The 19,611-nt window shown below is 37.5% G+C and overlaps 1 protein-coding gene across 5 annotated transcripts in view; it reads right to left on the bottom strand.

Annotated features, from left to right (window-relative positions):
• The window catches only part of LOC129250992 (mucin-2), a 102,586-nt gene that overhangs the window by 15,187 nt on the left and 67,788 nt on the right, over positions 1-19,611 (bottom strand). For all 5 annotated transcript variants that reach the window (XM_054890489.1, XM_054890494.1, XM_054890493.1 and 2 more), the window contains one exon: positions 5,236-5,324. In XM_054890489.1, the coding sequence (XP_054746464.1) occupies positions 5,236-5,324 (89 nt within the window). The remainder of the gene's footprint in view (positions 1-5,235; positions 5,325-19,611) is intronic.

Below are 19,611 nucleotides of genomic sequence, written 5' to 3'. Positions count from 1 at the left end.
AATTGCAAAGTGGCTGCCCTATGTCCTCGATAGTCTCACGAATTCCATCTTTGAGGTCTTGAATCGACCCTGGGCTGTTGGAGTAGACCTTCGCTTTCACGTGGCCCCGAAGAAAAAAGTCAGAAGGTGTTAAATCACAAGATCTCAGTGGCCAATTGTGATCACCTCTTCGAGAGATAACACGGGCTGGAAACTTTTCCCGTAAAAGAGCAATGGTTTCGTGGCACGTAGCGCCATCTTGTTGTACATATTGAATTTCTTGATTTGGAAATTATAAGAAAAACCTAGTAGCAGTTCAGAATGAATTCAATTATATATCATTTCTGCCTACCAAATAGCGTCAAATTTGTTTCATTATTCACTGAAGATATTATTAATACATATATTTAATTACAGTCAAAAATATTTATCCAGAACAAATTGAATCGCAAGGCACTTTAATATATTTTAATGATATAATTATTGATCTACTTAAACAAAAAAAGTAACAACACAAACGAAGCGTCCTCTCTCCGCAAGTTCGAACAAAAGTTCATGAGACTAACTTGTCTGTGCGGAATAACATGACCCCCGTAGCATCGACGAGAATATGGCTGCTGTGATTGCGTGTGTAAAACTCTATCCAAAAGTATCTACTTGGCATCGATCTCAAAATATAATGAAAATTTGAACAAAGATCGCATCTATGAGGGTTTTTGCTTACGCTCCACTTTCCTCAGCTATCGAAGCTAAGCGATCTTCCTTGTTGCTGCTCAGTTAGTTGCTTAGAACAGCTTGAACTACTCGTATCTAGAAGTCGTTATTCATCTTTTATAACGAGAATAATTCACGCCACGAGACTTTACGGAGAAAAAACGTGATTTTGAAAAGACAAAGGGGAAAGTGTGAGATAAAAGCATCAGTGGTTCTTTTGTTTCTAAAATGCTGTTGAAAGCTCACTTTCACTTAACGAGGATGAACGCTACAGAGTGGCGATTGCAAACTTGAGTCCACTAGCATTAAGCTTATCCAGGCAATGCATCTTTAGCGCACTAAGTGGGATAATCATCTTGATCTATCACAAACGGAGGCTCCCTCCTGATCCATCCTGACCTCCATCCTGCGTTCTCTAGTTTCAGATATCTTTTATGATCTTTTTCCTCTCCCCTTTGTCTCACTGGTATCTGTTCTTATTAGTCCCTAGTCCCTGATTTCTGAGAACTGATCTCCAGTGATCAAGCCTCTGATATCCATATAGCCACTCTTATCGGATCTTTTACATCTCATTTTTGTAATTTGTTATCTGTCCTCTATCATCTAGTGCCCGTTTTCTAATATCTGATTTGTATCTCCTGTCGTCTAGTCCTGATTTCTGTTATCACTGCACAAATGCAATTTGACCTCGACAGGGAACGAGAACGAAAAAACGAAGTTCAGAGGGACTTGTCTGCAAATGCTACAAATAACAGTCTCAACCGTGTAAAGAAAAAAAGCAACTGGCGGCATTTTTAATCCTAGACCTGAACCAAGGACTGATTGCAATCGCGTAAAAAAAGAAGAATATATTTTCCTGAGGCGTCCAGAATTGGCTCATGTCGGCATGAAATTCTATTACATAAATAGGTGAAATATATTATTTATTTCATAATGTCAATTGATCGATGAAAAAATATAATTTTCGTTTATTTTTTTTTTCTTTTTCATTTTTAAGCTTGCATTTGGACGACCCTTTATACATTTTTACATATGTAAATACGTAAATATTGAAATAATAAGGTGACATGAACTAATGCTTCACGAAATGCGAAAGCATATAGTACATTAATTTCAACTGGCAACAACAACAGCAGCAACAACTTGTTCTCCATAGACTTACAACCACAAAATAAATAACAACATTAGCGTCTCGTTTTCGAAACTAATTTTCACAAATCATTTACAAAACACAAGCACTACACTTATACACACACACTTTTCGTTAATTATGTGAAAATTGGAAATTTTACAAAAAAAATGCCTGTACATATACATTTGTATGTACATGAGTATGCGCTGACCAAAAAGGCATTTCTTGCTGAAACGTCAATAAAAATTGTATATAATGAACTGTCGATCGATCGGCTGTTGAAATATGTGAAATTGAATATACTTAAGTAAAATATGTATGTATATATGGATATGAGTATACAACACACGTGCCCGCTAGCGCTTGCTTGTTCGTTCGTTCGAGCATATTTAAAAAGTCAACACTGACTGGTTGGACATTTTGCAGATTTTCAAAAATTTCACAAATTTCAGCAAAATCACTAAAATTCATAATCTTTTATATATTGCATTTATAAGATATTTGCATGTATGCGTATGTTACGTAGCTATGAGTGAGTATTTACACACTGCCGAAATTAAAAATTTTCAAAAACGTTGACGCCAATTATTGGACTGACAATACGCGAAAGATAAACAGAAAACCGAAAATCTGTCTCAAAAACAGACAAAACAAATGCTTCGTTCGCCATGTGAATGAGTGGAGCGAGAAGAGATGGCGAGAAGAAGGAAGTGCGAAAGGGCGCGTAGTTTTTGCGCGAGTGCAGGACCTAAAAAGCTTTTCTAACAGGGAGTGTGAGAGAATGCCTGGCGGTGAGCGAAACCGGTAAGCTGTAGAGATCTGGTGTTGAGATGGAAAATCTCTGATAGAGTGATTAAATGGCAGAGACAGAGCGATAGAGTGTAAAAGTGAGAAAGAGAAAGAGGGAGAGTGGGAAAGAGAGAGAGAGTGATCGCACATAATTTATAAGATTGAGAGCGCATGCAAAGAGTGACATTTTCGATGTGCGATTCTAGTCTACTGAATTAAAGCACAGAAAGTCAAGGAAAATGGCAAGAAAATAATAAAGTTCGAGAAAAAAATGAAACTAAATTTTGTATATTCCATTTTGCGGTTTGTTTACATTTTTCACTATTATTTTTTTAGTCTTTGCTATATCAGCTGGCGTGCATTCGCCCAAAACGCGCAATACAATTAATTATTTAATTTTGAAAACGAATAGGTTATGCGATTGTAAATAAATATTCTATTCATTTTTACTATCTCTTTTTTTAAATTTATCTTTATTTATTTTTTTTTTGCCTTTTTTTTGCCGTTCCACCACTCCGCAGATACGCATTTAACGGCATTCGCACATCTGGCCGCTGTTGTCTAGACGCTCAAGGTGGAAGCACAAATTTCATTATTATAAAGGGCTTCCCAATAGGGATGGGTCGTTGTTGACACGCTATGGTGGCGTCAATGTGGGTTGTGTCCCTTTATGTCCCCTTTATTGAATGAGTTGCACTCGAAAAGCACTGACAAAGCCATCCCATCAGCAGCAAATGGACCAAATCAATGTTAACCTACCTTTGTCGCCCAAATGAAGGCGGTTTCAGTAAGACTGTGCTACATACGATGGATATTCTACACGATCGATTTGGATATCTTTTCTCGAACTATCTACGGAGATCGTGGGACTTTTTCTTAGAGAGGTTCTGAAGTCGCAGAGATCTAGAGATGTCATTAAGTCACTAAGCACCAATGGTCCGACGCTCTCAACATCAACAAAACCCAGCCTATTACACAAATTCAGTCTTTCCTATGCAGGAAAGTCATTGAAAATGGAACCGTTTAAGTCTATACCACCGTAAATTGCCGGTCGTTTCGGTGCCAGTAGAACACACCAAGTGAAGCCAAGCCCTTCTCCACCTGATCTTTCCAACGCAGAAGAGATCTTCCTATTCTACTATCCGCTTGTATCGCATCGAATACTTTCAGAGCCAGAGCGCTTGTAACCATTCGGATAACATGACCCAGCTGACGGAGCCTCTGGATCTTTATTCGCTGCGCTATGTCTATGTCGTCGTAAAGCTCATACAGCTCATCGTTCCATCGCTTGCGACATTCGCCGTTGCCAACGTGCAAAGGTCCGAAAATCAAACACTCCAAGCGTCGCTTCATCGGATGTTGTCATCGTCCACGCTTCTGCGCCATACGTTAGGACGGGCATGATGAGAGTCTTGTAGAGTGTTAGTTTTGTTCGTCGAGAGAGGACTTTACTGCTCAGTTGCCTACTTAGTCCAAAGTAGCACTTGTTGGCAAGAGATATTCTACGTTGGATTTCAAGGCTGACATTGTTATCGGTGTTAATGCTGGTTCCTAAATACACGAAGTCTTTTATAACCTCAAAATTATAACTGTCAACAGTGACGTGGGTGCCGATACGCGAATCCCCCGACTGTTTGTTTGATGACAGGAGGTACTTCGTTTTCTCGTTCTCGTTCACCACCAGATCCATTCGTTTTGCTTCTTTATGCAGGGCAAAACTAACAGCGCGGTTGTTAAGGTCGGCATACGCCAACAATTGTACGCTCTTATAAAAAATTGTGCCTGAGCGATTAAGTTCTGCGGCTCGTACGATCATCTCAAACATCAGATTAAAGAAGTCACACAACAGCGAGTCAACCTGTCTGAAAACTCGTTTAGGATCAAAGGGCTCGGAGCAGTCCTTTCCAACTTTGTTAACGCTGCTGGTATAGCTCACCGCAATCTTGCCTAGCCGGATTAGTTATGCGGGGATACCAAATTCAGACATCGCACATTCACAATTCCTTTTCATGGTGTATAATGCGGCTTTGAAATAGACAAAAAGTTGTGTTTATCGATTCTCATTTCATGGGCCTTTTCCAAGACTCGGCGTTTTGTGGATATCTGGTCGTATGGTATACATGGAACTTTCAAAAACAGTGAATAATATTAGTTAATAACTCACACTCAACAGTATTTATCCCATATACGCCTCGATCCACCCATAATGGACAACCCTTTACTAGTCATAAACTACTTTTGAATGGCCACTATGACATTGAGCAGACCAAGTGGCTGACATTTTTTATGTTTATTGCCTTTCATCTTTGTTTCTTATTTGATTACAGCTTTATACTCATAGGCACATTTTTCTACGCTTTGTCACCTGTTGTTTTCTTTTTAAGCCATTTTTTATGAAAAAATTACTCATAAATAATTTTTTAATTAAGTTTTTTACCTAACATTAATAGAGTCACATATGCTAAGACTAACCACTTGGCAAATCTGTGCGTAGCTATTTTCCAAAAAGTAGTTTCGGCAGGTGCTCACTAATATGCACGCTGACTGTAGTTAACCTTTTTTTGTATTACAAATATACACATAGCTTCGTACATATATACATCTATAGCGAACATATTTACCTCGTTCAACCTCAGCATTTATGTTGATGGTACGCAGCCTCAGTTCCTCATTCTCATAGATCATGCCACGTGATGACTTTCGATCCAATCTGTAAGTGGGTATTCGAGAGTTCGATATTAGTAAAATAAGTACCTAAGTCAAGTGCAATATTGGTTTCTTCAATAATGTAATATATACAATATAAAATATATACATTTAATTTTTGTATTTTTAAATTTGTGGTCAAGAATGTTAAACACAACAACCAAACTCGCTTACGAAGAGTAGCCATTCCAAATTGTCCTTTTCGGCCACATACGAAGGGTTTTTCATACTAAATGAAGATGAAAGTAGCAATGAAGAATTTTACACCCGAAACTTTAAATTTGATTTCAAAAGCTCATCAACATTTCCCGTTTTCTTCTGTGACTAACTAGCTTTTAATAGAAAAAAATTAGTAATAATAGTAGCTACTATTAATTCGTGCCCGTGTGATTTCTTCTCATATACATCCCATTGCACAATTATAAATACACCACATTTTTTTTATACAGTTCGCTTTGAAAAAAGTCATTTAATGCAAAGTTTCAAACTTAAAAAAAAATTTTTTTTGTCAATATTTTTCAAAATTTCATCAAAGCTTTCAACTTTTAATGAAAAGTTCTAGAATATTTCTGGATGTGTAGTTCCATAGTCTGAAAAAGTAAGTTTCAAAAGTTTACAAAATACCAGTGCTTTTTGACAATTTTTTTCGCTAGTTGGCCTTAGGCCTTTTCTCCCATAAAAAGTATCGAGTATAAACTTTATATTTTTTTATATAAATAGAAGAAGACTCCATATCATTCATAGAGGAGGTGTTGTACGAGCTCAATTTCTTTTTTATCTCCGCAAATCCTGCAGAAAACATTGACCCGTTATAACACCAATGGGGACGTTGGTATTTGATCTGTTCAATCCAAGCAAACATTTAGTCCTTTTCAGATTCAGTTTTAGCCTGAGCGCTTTGGAGAACCTGTAGTTAGTAGTCAGAGACCACTTCCTATTGGTTTCCTAGATTACGCCCAATTCAATACTTATGTTCGCTACCACTCGCTGAAAATCAAGCTCATAACCTTTTCTTGCACACTCATCCGCTCTTTCATTTCCCTCCACTCCAGAGCAGCCGGTGACCCAACAAAGTGTGGTGTTGTATTTTTTGATACTCGATAGCGACCTTCTGCATTTTTAACAGCTCTTGAATTGATGCGAGTTGAAGCCAGTGCCTAGGTCGCTGCTTGACTATCAACAAAAATTGTAAGGTTTCCCATTCGTCTTATCAGTTTTGCTGCTTTATTTATAACGTAGATCTCAGCATTAAAGATGCTACATCGATCTGGGAGTCTTAAGGGGCAATACAATGACAATAAGAGAAAGTCTAAAGCCGTCAACACAAAAATTGCTGAAAATGAAAGATATTTAGGAATCACAAAACGCTGGAAACAAAGTTGTGCATCTAAACGACCCATACTAAGTTGAGAGGGCCACGAAGTGAAGTTGGATTTATTTATTTTATCAATCCTCTATTTATCCTCTATTCCTCCGGACAAATTTAGGAAATGTTTATGCTGCTACCACAACAACAAAAACATCTGAAAGTAAAACTGACAATCTTTGATTCTCCGAATCCTTTACAACTGTGAGATGCCCGAAGCCTTAAAACATAGTTTTCAAAAACGAACAACTAAATATTTTATGATCACAACATATCTTTATAGGTATCCGCATGCGAGACCACTTTAACGAAATTAGTTAACCATTGGAAGTAATGCAACCCAGTTGGTATAAAGCCCATATTCGGAAGCCTTTTATATGGAAGAAATTGCTCTACATCGTAGGAACAGTTGTGAAGGAACAGCGCAATTTTGAGCGACTTCAAACTTATGCTTTATTATAATTAAGTTGAATAGGGCTATAAAACTACACACCTAGAAGCTTTCTAAAGATTCTGATTAAAAAACAGAAAATTTTGAATATAATTGTTTAAAATTTGTAAAATTTTTGTGAATTTTGTACAAACCATGAAACTTTGATACATATGTATGTATATGTATGTATATAATTGGCGCGTACACCCTTTTTGGGTGTTTGGCCGAGCTCCCCCTCCTACTTGTGGAGTGCGTCTTGTTTTTGTTCACAAATGGAGGGGCCTACAGTTTCGAGCCGACTCCGAATGGCAGACATTTTTATGAGGAGCTTTTTTCATGGCAAAAATAGACTCGGAGGTTTGCCGAGCGGTGACCGTTATTAGAAAAAACTTTGATATATAAGATTTTTATTATACACTAAATCATATTTTTGGTAACGAAAAAGTTCTTCAACTCTTGTGTGAATAGAATAGAAAACGCAGAAGACCCTCAAGGGGAAAAAGGAGAAATATTGTAAAGAAAGCTGAAGAAAGGTGATGCTGAAACAATATATTTACATAAAATTAACAAAAAAAATGGTGCACGAAAAATATGTAAAAAGACACAGTAACTGAAATATACACCAGATAAGATGTTGGCGCTGTATTTGTTAAGAGAAGTGCCGAACAAGAGAAAATGCAGAAAATGGGACTAAAGCTAACGAAAGAGGCACAGTATATAAGTATTCACAGGCATTGAACGACATTCACTTGGAGTCTAAACTCCCCACTCATCGGAGTCCAACCATTAATAATCGCAGACGAAGAACTTCAGCTGCCTCATTAGACCTGCGCAACTTTCACTCAATTACGTACTGGATATTGTAGCAAATTAAGCTCCTACCTTACCTGAATGAACCCTGACATAATCAACATTATTTGATCATCCACTACGACCAATATTTAGCTCCTGGCCGTTGCTATGACTACTAACATGCCGCTCAACTTCGATTATTTCTGTGATTTTATCGACATTTTCTTTAACTTTAACGAATGCCTGAACAGAATCGACGAAACCAAAATTGCAAGTAATTAACTGTTGCACTATCGACACCATAAACACCATTCACAATTTCAGCGGCCTGGATTGCATTTTCACCTTTATCAAAGAAAAACTCTAAAAGGTACCGAATTGAGTTTTCTCTTTGTAGACTTCCATTGTTAACACCCTGTAACTCATAACTGAATAGAAGAAACAAAAAACAGCAAAAGATTTTTTTTTAGTGTGAAATGCCGCCTTGACAACGAGCATAAACTTTGAATTGTTCCTGTTTGATCGATGCCTTACGAGATATCGATCACTACAGCCATCTACCGAGAAAATAATGTGTTTATTTCCCCAAATGAATATGTCCAGCGTCACAAACTACTTATTCACATGTTTCACCGTCGAAAAGCATAGTACCTGAGCCTATCATTGGCTTAGACGGCGACCGATGACTGCACCCTACTGAATGGCTGAAGAGTTAATTCAACGGTTATTTCACCACAGCAACGTCCCAAACTAAGCTGACTTTAGAAATGAAATTTTCGAATATTGTATAACACTTCCAACAAATGATGAAATTATTTTTGCTGTACCGCATATGTGCCTGATCTGTTGAATATTATTGGGTGTATGAACATTCACACTATGCACATGGACTTATTAACAACTTCTGAATATTTATTTCTTTCATATTTAATTTTAATACTTTTTCTATGAAAATATAGGTCATTTTCCTATAACAACAATAAGTCCAAGTTAAAAACTTTGTATAACTTAGGAAAACAAATCCACAAAGTTTAATACACATTTCAAAGTTTCTTATTTTTAGAATTTTAAGTAGAATTTGAGTACGTTTTATATATAGCCCATTGAGATTTTACAATATAGATATAATAAAACGTGAGTCTGAAGTAGGCGGCCGCCGTAGCCGAATGGGTTGGTGCGTGACTACCATTCGGAATCCACAGAGAGAACGTAGGTACGAATCTCGGTGAAACACCAAAATAAAGAAAACCATTTTTCTAATAGCGGTCGCCCCTCGGCAGGCAATGGCAATCCTCCGAGTGTATTTCTGCCATGAAAAAGCTGCTGAGAAAAATATCTGCTATTTGGAGTCGGCTTAAAACTGTAGGTCCCTCCATTAATGGAACAACAACAAGACCCATGCCACAAATAAGAAGAGGAGCTCGGCCAAACACCCAAAAAGGGTGTACGCGCCAATTATATGTATATATATACCTAAGTTTGAAGTGGTTCAAAAATCGCATTGATTTTTGGTCCTTTTATCTTGATTTTTGTTTCTTTTGTTCTCATTTTATTTAAACAATTTTTTTTTCTACAAAAATCATTTAACCAAAAAAAAAAAAAATAAATGGCGCTAAAACTTCTATTAAGTGTTCGACCGAACTACTTCTCCTCTTTGTGGCGTGCGTCTTGATGTTGTTCCACAAACAGCTCCAAATAACGCACGCTCGAAATGTTTTTATGGAGAAAACAACTTATGCCATTAGCGCAAAAATTGTCAAAAATCAGCGCGGCATTATCAACACAAATTTGAAAACACCCAAATAGCAGCTGATATCCCACAGACGGTATTCAACAAACATATCACCTGGGAGTTGCTGGTTGTGTCGAACTATGCATCAGGCCTTGGCTAGTCAAAGGTTCGGTGTTTTCAAAGAAATTTAAAATTGGTGATATAAAAATTAGGCAAGCTATCTTTTCGAGAAGAAGTCCAGAGGTTATACTAGAAACCAATAAAAGCAATGGCTAGCGGAGCGCAATTCCTTGAATAAATGCATGGCACAGAGCTTTGTAAGAAATGCTCAGATTAAAACAAAGAATGGAAATTTTGAATCAAACTTTTTCTATCCTAAAACTATTGCTTCGTATAGTTACACAGATCGTTAAGGCTATCAATGATGCGGGTTTAGTTACTTAGCCACAAATTTACGGGTATTAGTAAAAAATATTCCTGCATCTTTTATACAAGTTTTGCCCTGCGATGAGCGGTCCTCTTTTCGTTATTCTTCATCACAATCACTCATTTCAACTTCGTTTTTAATTACAGTGCTTTTAATTATAGCTCTTTAAACTGTTTGCCTTTTATTCTTAAAATAGTCCCATTGACTATTTCGGATCAGCATCATCCCCGCACACAAAATTTTCCACTCTATATTTATTTTCTTCTTCGCGTTTGCTTTTTTTCAAAACCACGTTTATCTGTTTTATATTCCAAATTAATCCCTGTAAAGTCCAATGGATCAGCATTCGTATAATGCTGCCAATTTTTAGACGAATTGAAAGAATAGCTAAAAAACAACGAAATCAACCGTGCTCCAGCGGATTCTGTAAGTAGACTAAATAAGCTGACCAGTCTCAAATTGAAGATTAGTTGATTTTTTCTTGCCAATGTGTTTGTTATTGTTGCTTCCCATTTGTTATTGCTGTCTTCCGCCACCTTTGTTGTTATTTACTTGCTGTTGTTGTTACTGTTGCCGCCAATAATTATCATCAACATTTAATTTGCCAACGCTTTAGATTTGGTTAGGTGGATCTGCGTGCGTTTGGCAAAATGAAAAAAAAACAAAAACGTGGAAATATATGCAAACAAAACATTTGTCTAGAATAAATAAAATCATAAAAAAAGATGTTCAGATGCCAAAGGTATTTGGGGGAATAGGAAAATGTGTTACGCATTAGCATTAAATAGCGACGATCGATCGTCGAAAGCCTAAGAAACATGCGTCGAACACCATTCGCTGGCACTTTCATCTGGAGCGGTAATGTACGTTTGGTCAGTCAGATGATTGGAACCGAGCGCTAGAGGGGCGGAAGTAAAAGCATTAAAAGTATTTGTATATTTGCTAGCCCCTCTGCCCAATTAATTGCCAACTGCCACTATTAAATGGCTTAACGGCATAATTTATATGTATGCGAACATAAAAAATGGAAAATAGTGTTAAATGGGCGAATACAGGGGGACCACCAAAAAGTGCAGAGAAACACCAATATGAATGTGTGAGAGTGACAGTTTTCTTATATACATAAGCCTAAAATTGTTTATTTTTTTTTAAATTAATAATAATCGAGGAATGGAGTATTTCTTACAGACTATGAAAAATAGACGAAGGCTAATAAATTATGTTTCATTTAACAGCTGAATCGAAACTTTTTCTTTACTTATTTCGTTTTAAGTTCGGAAGTGTGACTTTTTTTGCAGTTTACACAGAAAGAATATTCGAGAATAATTGGGAACTAGCTAGACAAAAATTGTTTGTGGCAGAAATTAAATTAGGAAACTCGTCGAAAAGTTCGTGCTACGAAAACTGAGCGGCCAAAGAATCAATGCAATGAAATAAAGAGTCTGCAAGCCGCACATGATGATTTCAACATTCACAAAATGCTCAAAAGAACATACGGCGTATACCATAAAACGAAGGCCCTTTGCTATTTAATGAAAAAAATGAGAAACAAATGAGAAGAAAGTTCTATGGAAACGGAACGTCCGTAATTTATTCAGTAGCAATTGACCACCTTTTAACCTATCAAATGGCGTCACCAGCTACACCATACCATTAGACGAAATAGAAAACTGTTCACTAGACAGGGCTAGTTTCCGACGAGTGCATAGCACCACCACTGCACTCACCGCCATAAACGCCCGGATAAAGCGCGAGCTTAACCACAACCGCCACTGCGAGCGGACTGTCCTAGTAGCGTTGGACCTCAAGAAAGCTTTCGATACAGTCAGCCATTCCACGCCACTAGATTATATTTATCAGTCGACACTCCCGCCAGGGCTGAAGAAGTGGTCCGCAAACTACCTGAGCCGTCGTCGCTCGTCAGTTATTTTTCAAGACCAAATATCAAAGCAGAGGAAGATTAAGCAAGGTGTACCGCAGGGTGGTGTCCTTTCACCCTTGCTGTTCAACTTCTATATCTCGAAGCTCCCCCAACCACCAGAGGGAGTCTCCCTAGTCTCATATGCTGACGACTGTACGATAATGGCGTCGGGCAATGACATCGATGGTATGTGCTCCAAAGTGAACAGCTACCTCACCGACCTTTCTCGCTTTTTCACTGCGAAGAATTTCCCACTTTCCCCCGCTAAATCCACGGCGACCCTCTTCACCACCTGGACAAAGGAGGTCAAACTGTCCCTCAAGATAAAAGTCGATGACACACCAATTCCGACGGTAAACAATCCCAAAATTTTGGGTGTGACCTTTGGCAGTTTGCTCTCCTCCTCAGCGCATACAACCGCAATTGCCACTAAGGTCCAAAATCGGAACAAGGTCCTCAAGTCGCTTGCCGGCAGCACTTGGGACAAAGACAAAGAACTGTTGCTATCGACATTTAAGGCAATTGGTCGGCCGGTTCTAAACTATGCTGCGCCTGTCTGGTCTCCTGGAACTTGTGACACGCAATGGATAAAGCTACAGACATACCAAAATACTGTCATTCGGGCAGCGACCGGTTGCCTCCTGATGTCCACTATTCAACACCTTCACAACGAGGCACAAATGCTCCCTGTAATGGAACACAATAAACTGCTCAGCAAACAGTTCCTGCAGGTGTGCTACCGCAGGTTTTACCCTTGCAGACACCTGCCTGAGCCAGAGCCGCCTCCTAGCTGCATTAGGAGACACCTTTTAAACTATGCCAACGACATCCGGGGCAAAACTGACAGAAATCTACTGGACCAGACACTATTCAGACAGTCAATAAACGATATTCACCGGGAGACCGTCACCACTTTCTTAAGCTCCCGCCCTGTGAATGCCATAATCGGAGACCAACCACCGCCTATTGCAGATGAAGAGCTCCAGCTTCCCCGTGATACACGCGTAACACTGGCACAACTACATTCTGGATACTGTAGCAGGTTAAACTCCTACTTATCCAGAATTGACCCCGACATACCAAACACATGTCCAGCATGCGAAGATACTTCGCACGACACTAACCAGCTCTTCACATGCCCCCTAAAACCTACTCATCTAACCCCCCTCTCCCTCTGGACCCAACCCGTCGAAAAAGCATGTTTCCAGGGCCTAACTTTAGATGAGCCAGACGAAGACGACCGGTGATGTACCCTACACTGACGGGGCTTCTACAGGGTGGCTGATGAAAGCCGCTACCAAAAAAAAATTGAATAACTTTTTTTCTTTTTAAGTTATCTGTTCCATTTTTGTTTTAATTTGCAGATTGATCTTTAAAATTTATTAAAATGGATAACTGGGACACGCAAACAAGAATTTGGATAGTCCGCCGCTATCACGCACTGGAGTCCGTAGTTTTGGTACAGAGAGAGTACAGGCGGATGTTTGGCGGCGATCCCCCGAGCAGATGAACCATAATGAGACTGGTGAATAATTTTGCTGAGCAAGGAATAGTCGCAAGAAGGCCTTATCATCGAAACCCACCAGTTCGGACGGAGGAAACGATCGCTGCTGTAGCTGCAGCTATACAAATCAATCCAAGGGTTTCAACAAGAAGCTTATCTGCTCAACTTGGTGTCAGCCGACAGTCTTTGCAAACAATAATGCACAAAGATTTAGACTTATTTCCCTACAAAATTCAAATGGTTAACAAACTGAATGCAGCAGACTTGCCGATTCGCTTGGAATTTTGCCAGAAGATCCTGCAAATGGTGAAAGAAGACCCAAAACATGTTAAACTGCCTTTTCATGTCTGATGAGGCCCATTTCGATTTAAACGGCAATGTGAACAAACAAAATTGTCGAATATGGAGTACTTCTAACCCACAGATACTCCACGAGACGGAATTGCATCCTCTTCGCGTGACAGTGTGGTGTGCGGTTTCTTCACGCTGTATTGTCGGGCCTTATTTTTTTGAAGAAAATGGTCACACCGTTACGGTTACTGGAGACCGTTATTTGAAAATGGTGAAAGAATTTTTCTATCCAGAACTACGCCGAAAGAGAATTCCTTTCAACTCTGTGTGGTTTCAACAAGATGGGGCAACGTCTCACATAGCCCAGACTGTTATGACAAAGTTGCGACGAAAATTTCCCAATAAACTGATTTCAAGAAACTCCGAATTTCGTTGGCCCCCCAGGTCACCTGACCTTACTGCACCTGACTTTTTCTTGTGGGGCTTATGTAAACAAGAAGTTTATAAAACAAAGCCAACAAATTTGGATGAACTAAAACAATCCATTCGGGCAACAATTGCGGCTATTCCTGTCGCAACTCTCAAAGCAGCAATGAACAACTTTTTACTAAGATGCCGCACTTGTGTCAACGAGCATGGGGGGCATTTAAATTCAATTATTTTTAAAACTATATTAGTTAAGCTACATTTAATAAAATTTAATGACCTTCAACTTGAAAAAAAAATAAATGAATTCCATACACTAAAAAAAGTTATTTGAGTTTCTTAATGTAGCAAAATTCATCAGCCACCCTGTATTACAGTTACAACAACAACAACGAAATAGGAAAAGCTATTTGGTCTTCAAAGGATAGCAGACCAACTGGCCTTGACGAAATTCCTGCAGAAATTTTAAAACTAATTGATGAAGAAGGCTTACAGGTACTTCTGCGCATTTCATATCACATTTATGATACCTGGCAGCTTCCACAGGATTGGCTAAAATCTGTTTTAATTACATTAACAAAAAAACCCAACGCAAAAAAGTGTGAGGAATATAGGCTTATAAGTCTAATGAATCACTCACTCAAATTCTTTACAAAAATAATCCACAACAGAATTCATAAAAAATGTGCAGAAGCTGTGGGCCCTACGCAATTTGGTTTTAGAAATGGTATGAGAACTGGTGAAGCGTTGTTGTATTCATGCGTTTTCCAGACTATGAAAAAGCGGCACCACTCGAGATTGACTCACAAGAGTTACGATGCTTAAAGAATCTTTATTGGAACCAGATGACCGTAATTAAGGTTGAGAACGAAAAAACGCAAGAAATCCTCATTCTTAAAGGCGTTAGACAACCTCTCCCTTTCAACATCTATGCTGAGAAAGTGTTTTAAGAAGCTTTTTGGGATTCACATGAAGACATAACAGTTAATGGAGTGGTTACAAATAATTATTATTAGCAGACAACTTGAATGATTTGCAAACGACAATAAATAAAGTTGTTCATCACAGCAAAAATTACGGTCACGCAGGCGCAAACGCTTGTACCTTGGATGTTAGCTTAATGAAATTTTGCACACATCAGCCGAAGTAAGAACTAGATTAGAACTGGCTAGATCCACATCCTGTAAGTTTAGAAAGATCTTAAGCTGCCATGACTTCCATATGAATCTTAAAGTTCATTTTGTGAAATTTTATGTGTGGTTTCTATTATTTTATGGCATGGAATGTTAAACACTCAAAGTAGAGCAGGATAATATTCATAGGCATGAAAATAAATATTCATTGTATAAACTTAGTAATGCAAAAAGCACAAAATTAGTTCCTTAAAGATGGTGAAAATACCAAAAAATGGTTATTTTCCTAACAGAGTTGGAGGGATGTGACAAAATATTTAGCTTTATCAATATAATGTTTTGAGAAGTAATTGTGTCCCCCAAGCCAACCGCTTTAACCATAACTATCCTAGCTCTCATATTTAAATATTGCTAAATTTTATTCTCTTAAAGGAATCACTCGAAAACTTCGAGGTACTGCATAATTTTAAAAAATTCAGATTTGCTCCCAGATTATCTCTAGCTAACTATCTCTTAACCCTCACGATCTGTTAGCGTATATAAAATCGAAATTTCCAAGGAGATCATATCTAAACTATTCAATTCACAAATAGGTATAGTAATCCTTAAAGAATATGGCACGTGTTCTTCGAGATACTGACTATTTACACATTAACCGATATATGAAATCCAATAATATCAACGTGGACTTGTCAATTGTGCATCAGTGACTCTGTAGTACTATCCGGAGTTATATGTCCGTTTTTCAGGATTTCGCTAAATTATTCATTAAACGCTCAATGTACAGCTGTTTAACCTACACGAACGGATTGAGCAACTCCATCAACGTCCCGTGTATCACGCTTTTTTGTTCATTCAAGTATTGTAGATCCATTGACGCGAATTCATCTACTTTTATTCAAATACTAGAAGTCTTTTTAGTCTGTATTCTGCATTAGTCTGATTTGAACCCTTTAATATAAACGCATTGAAATAAACATATGAAGAAAACTACCTATGCTTTCAATGGTTAATCGAGCATTGCCATAAGTAAATTTGTACTCGTATACGTGGACTTTAATCAAGCCTGGAGGATTTCAGACGCTTCCTCCTTTATTTTCCGGAACTAAGTTGTAATCCCCGATAAAATTAAAACTTATACTCTACGATAATTGTTATTTACTTAACTTAACTTAAATTTACTTTACTCTACACCTTAACTTTCCTTAACGAAGTGGTACGAGAAATGGTTCATAACTAAAATAGCGCTTCGTTTTCCCACAGACTACATAAATTAAATATGTTCTAATAGAAATATTTATTTTCACTTTTTTGGTTCTTCTCAGTTTTTGGCTAAACACTTTTGTGTTGATATGAGCGACTGAGCAAATTTTCCTAATATTTAAATTAGGAAGGAAATTTAAGACCATTGAGCCCAATTTTTAAATTTTTCTTTAACGGAAAAATATGAAAAAATTCAAGATAACTATTTGTGGTCCAAATTTACATTATTTTGAACTTTCCAAAATTTATTATTTTATAATTTCTTATTCTTATTTTAAAATTTCTTAAAACTAATACTTGTTTATTGTTTGTTTTTACTTATCAGAAACAAATTTAACTAAATCAATCCATATGTTCGTGCGTATTTTACCCATAATTTCACTTTTGTACGATTTTTGCATACAAAAAATTATTCGCGGAATATAACGGAACTATTTATATTTTCTTTGATATATTGTGCATTCAACAAGTAATTTTAATTGCGGATAGAAGCACGTGGTGTTAAATAAGATGGAATCTTCGAACGCGTATAAGAGGCATATTTCGTTTTTTTTTTATAAAAGTGGTAAAAATGCAACAACTGCTGCTGCAGAAATAAACACTGCTCACGGAGAGGATACCGTGAGTGTAAGGACTGCGCAAAAATGGTTTTCGAAATTCCGAAGTGGTAACTGCGACGTGGAGGATGCCCCGCACGCTGGTCGTCCTGAAGCCCTTAACTCCGACGCCTTGCTCGAACTCGAGGAAGCTGAGCCAAATTTGACAGTCGATATGATAGCTCAGAGGTTAAATTCATTGCATGGAACAGTTCACAGGCACCTGGTTCAGTTGGGAAAAGTTTGGAAAACGGGTTCCGCATAGACTTTCCGTCGCCAACCTTCAGCAGAGAGTGAATGTGTGTTCTCAGCTGCTGCAACGGCTTGAAAATGAAAGTTTTTTCAACTGTATCGTTATTGGTGATCAAAAATGGGTTCTGTTCGCAAACGCCAATGGTTAGATAAAGATGAAACACCAGAACCGACCCCTAGAGATGGCCTTCACCCCAAGAAAATTCTTCTGTCTATTTGGTGGGATATGGCCGGTAATGTTTATTATGAACTTCTGGAACCAAACCAGACGATAACTGCTGACAATTATTCCCATCAGCTATCAAACCTTAATTAGGCACTTAACAAAAATCGACCTTCTTTATAATAGACGCAAAGTTTTGTTTCACCACGAAAACGCAAGACCTCATACCGCAAGGCAGACATTAGGCAAGATGAACGAGCTCGGATGGGAGCTAATGTCGCATCCACCATACTCTCCGGATATTGCACCTGATTATCACCTTTTCCGTGGACTTCAATCTCATATGAGTAACAAGAACTACTCCTCAAAAGAAGCTATAAAAATCGGATATCGAAGCGCATTTCGGCTCCAAGGACAAGCAATTTTTTGAGCAGGGAATTAAAAATTTGCCTAAACGTTGGGACGGCATTGTAAATAATGAAGAAAAATATATTATTAATTAATAAATACTTTTAACATCTTTTTTATTAATTTTAAAACCACCTTTAAAAAACGCACGAACTTATGGACTGACCTGATAATTGATATCTTAAAGAATCATGACTACTATGTGCTTAATTTTTATATTAAATCTTATTTTTTCTACATCTGATGTTATAATAAAAACCTCATCTTTTGAGAAGTCATTTCATATTTTAAAAACTGATGAAAGATTGGATTAGTAGACAAATTGATGGTATTAACAGATTAAATCAATTAGAATTAGTCAACTGGCTACAGCAGCTGAATGAAGAATTTTTGAGGAAAATAACAATAATATAAATTTTCAAAAAAAAAAACACTTCGGTTTCAAAAGCATTTAAAATTTATTTATTTGTATTCATAAGTGGCGGCGGACCACAAAGCTTTAAAGAGGATGTAAGAAACTTAAATCAGCATATCTAAAACTCGCCAAGAATGAATGGAATAAATAAAATTTTAATTTTCAACTCAACATTATTTCGAATAGGCGCATAAATTTTTTTGCTTGTGACTATTGATAAAGCCCTTGAAAAAATTCATATTTATTATTCTATTTCAAATATTCGTTTTTACAATACGTGTAAGCACATACTCGTATATGTATATGTATGTTCGTATGTATGCGGGTGCCCTGTGAGAAATTTCACATTCGAATTACATTTAAATTTTTTTATATCCAAATACTTTTGCAGACTTTCAGTGTTTTTTTGGCTATTCATATGTAGAACATAATATAAACGGGGGCCTTAATAAATGATTTTGATGATACTTTTACTGGCCTGTTGGTATACTGCAGCTGTCTACCAGGTAGTTCACAAATGTCAAATATGACTGACGTACTACGCCATTTCCAAAAATTATAAACTTTCCGATAGGATGATTAATTTTGCGCTACCTCTTATATAAAGATTAATATTTGTTCAATGTGCAGCTCACTTGCATTCAAAGGATCATAATAGAGATCAGCAGGGAAGACGACAGGCTATTGCTCAGTGAACAGTAGCAGTCTCAACTAAGCACCACAGTTACAGAATACACATCAGCTGTCATACCTACTCAATAAATATGGGTGTTTATTTTGTTCCCAAGCTCAGCTTCACCACCCACATAAACTGTATTCTTTCTAAATCGGTTGCAATGTTGGCCCTAACTCGTCGAAGTAGTTCTTCATTTCAAGATCCTTACACTCTCAAACCGATGTACTCGTGCTTAGCTCGGTCCAGATTAGAATACGTGGAAGTCCTTTAGAGACAATTTCATGCGGTCTATGTTAATACATAGATGAAATTCTGATCTGAGAGCTTTTGTTGATTCCATTTCGTCCTATTGCTCTCATTGCTTATTAATAAATCTCATTTCTTTAGAGTCTAGGCGTTTCCGGTTGTCGACTTGTTTTATCTTTAATAATAGTATGGGCTCGATAGATTGTCCGTATCTGCTTAGAAAAATTCATATTAATGGTCCCTCACG

This window comes from Anastrepha obliqua, chromosome 1 (genome assembly GCF_027943255.1).
Source record: "Anastrepha obliqua isolate idAnaObli1 chromosome 1, idAnaObli1_1.0, whole genome shotgun sequence".
NCBI lineage: Eukaryota > Metazoa > Arthropoda > Insecta > Diptera > Tephritidae > Anastrepha > Anastrepha obliqua.
This window is presented reverse-complemented; position numbering and strand designations above follow the sequence as displayed.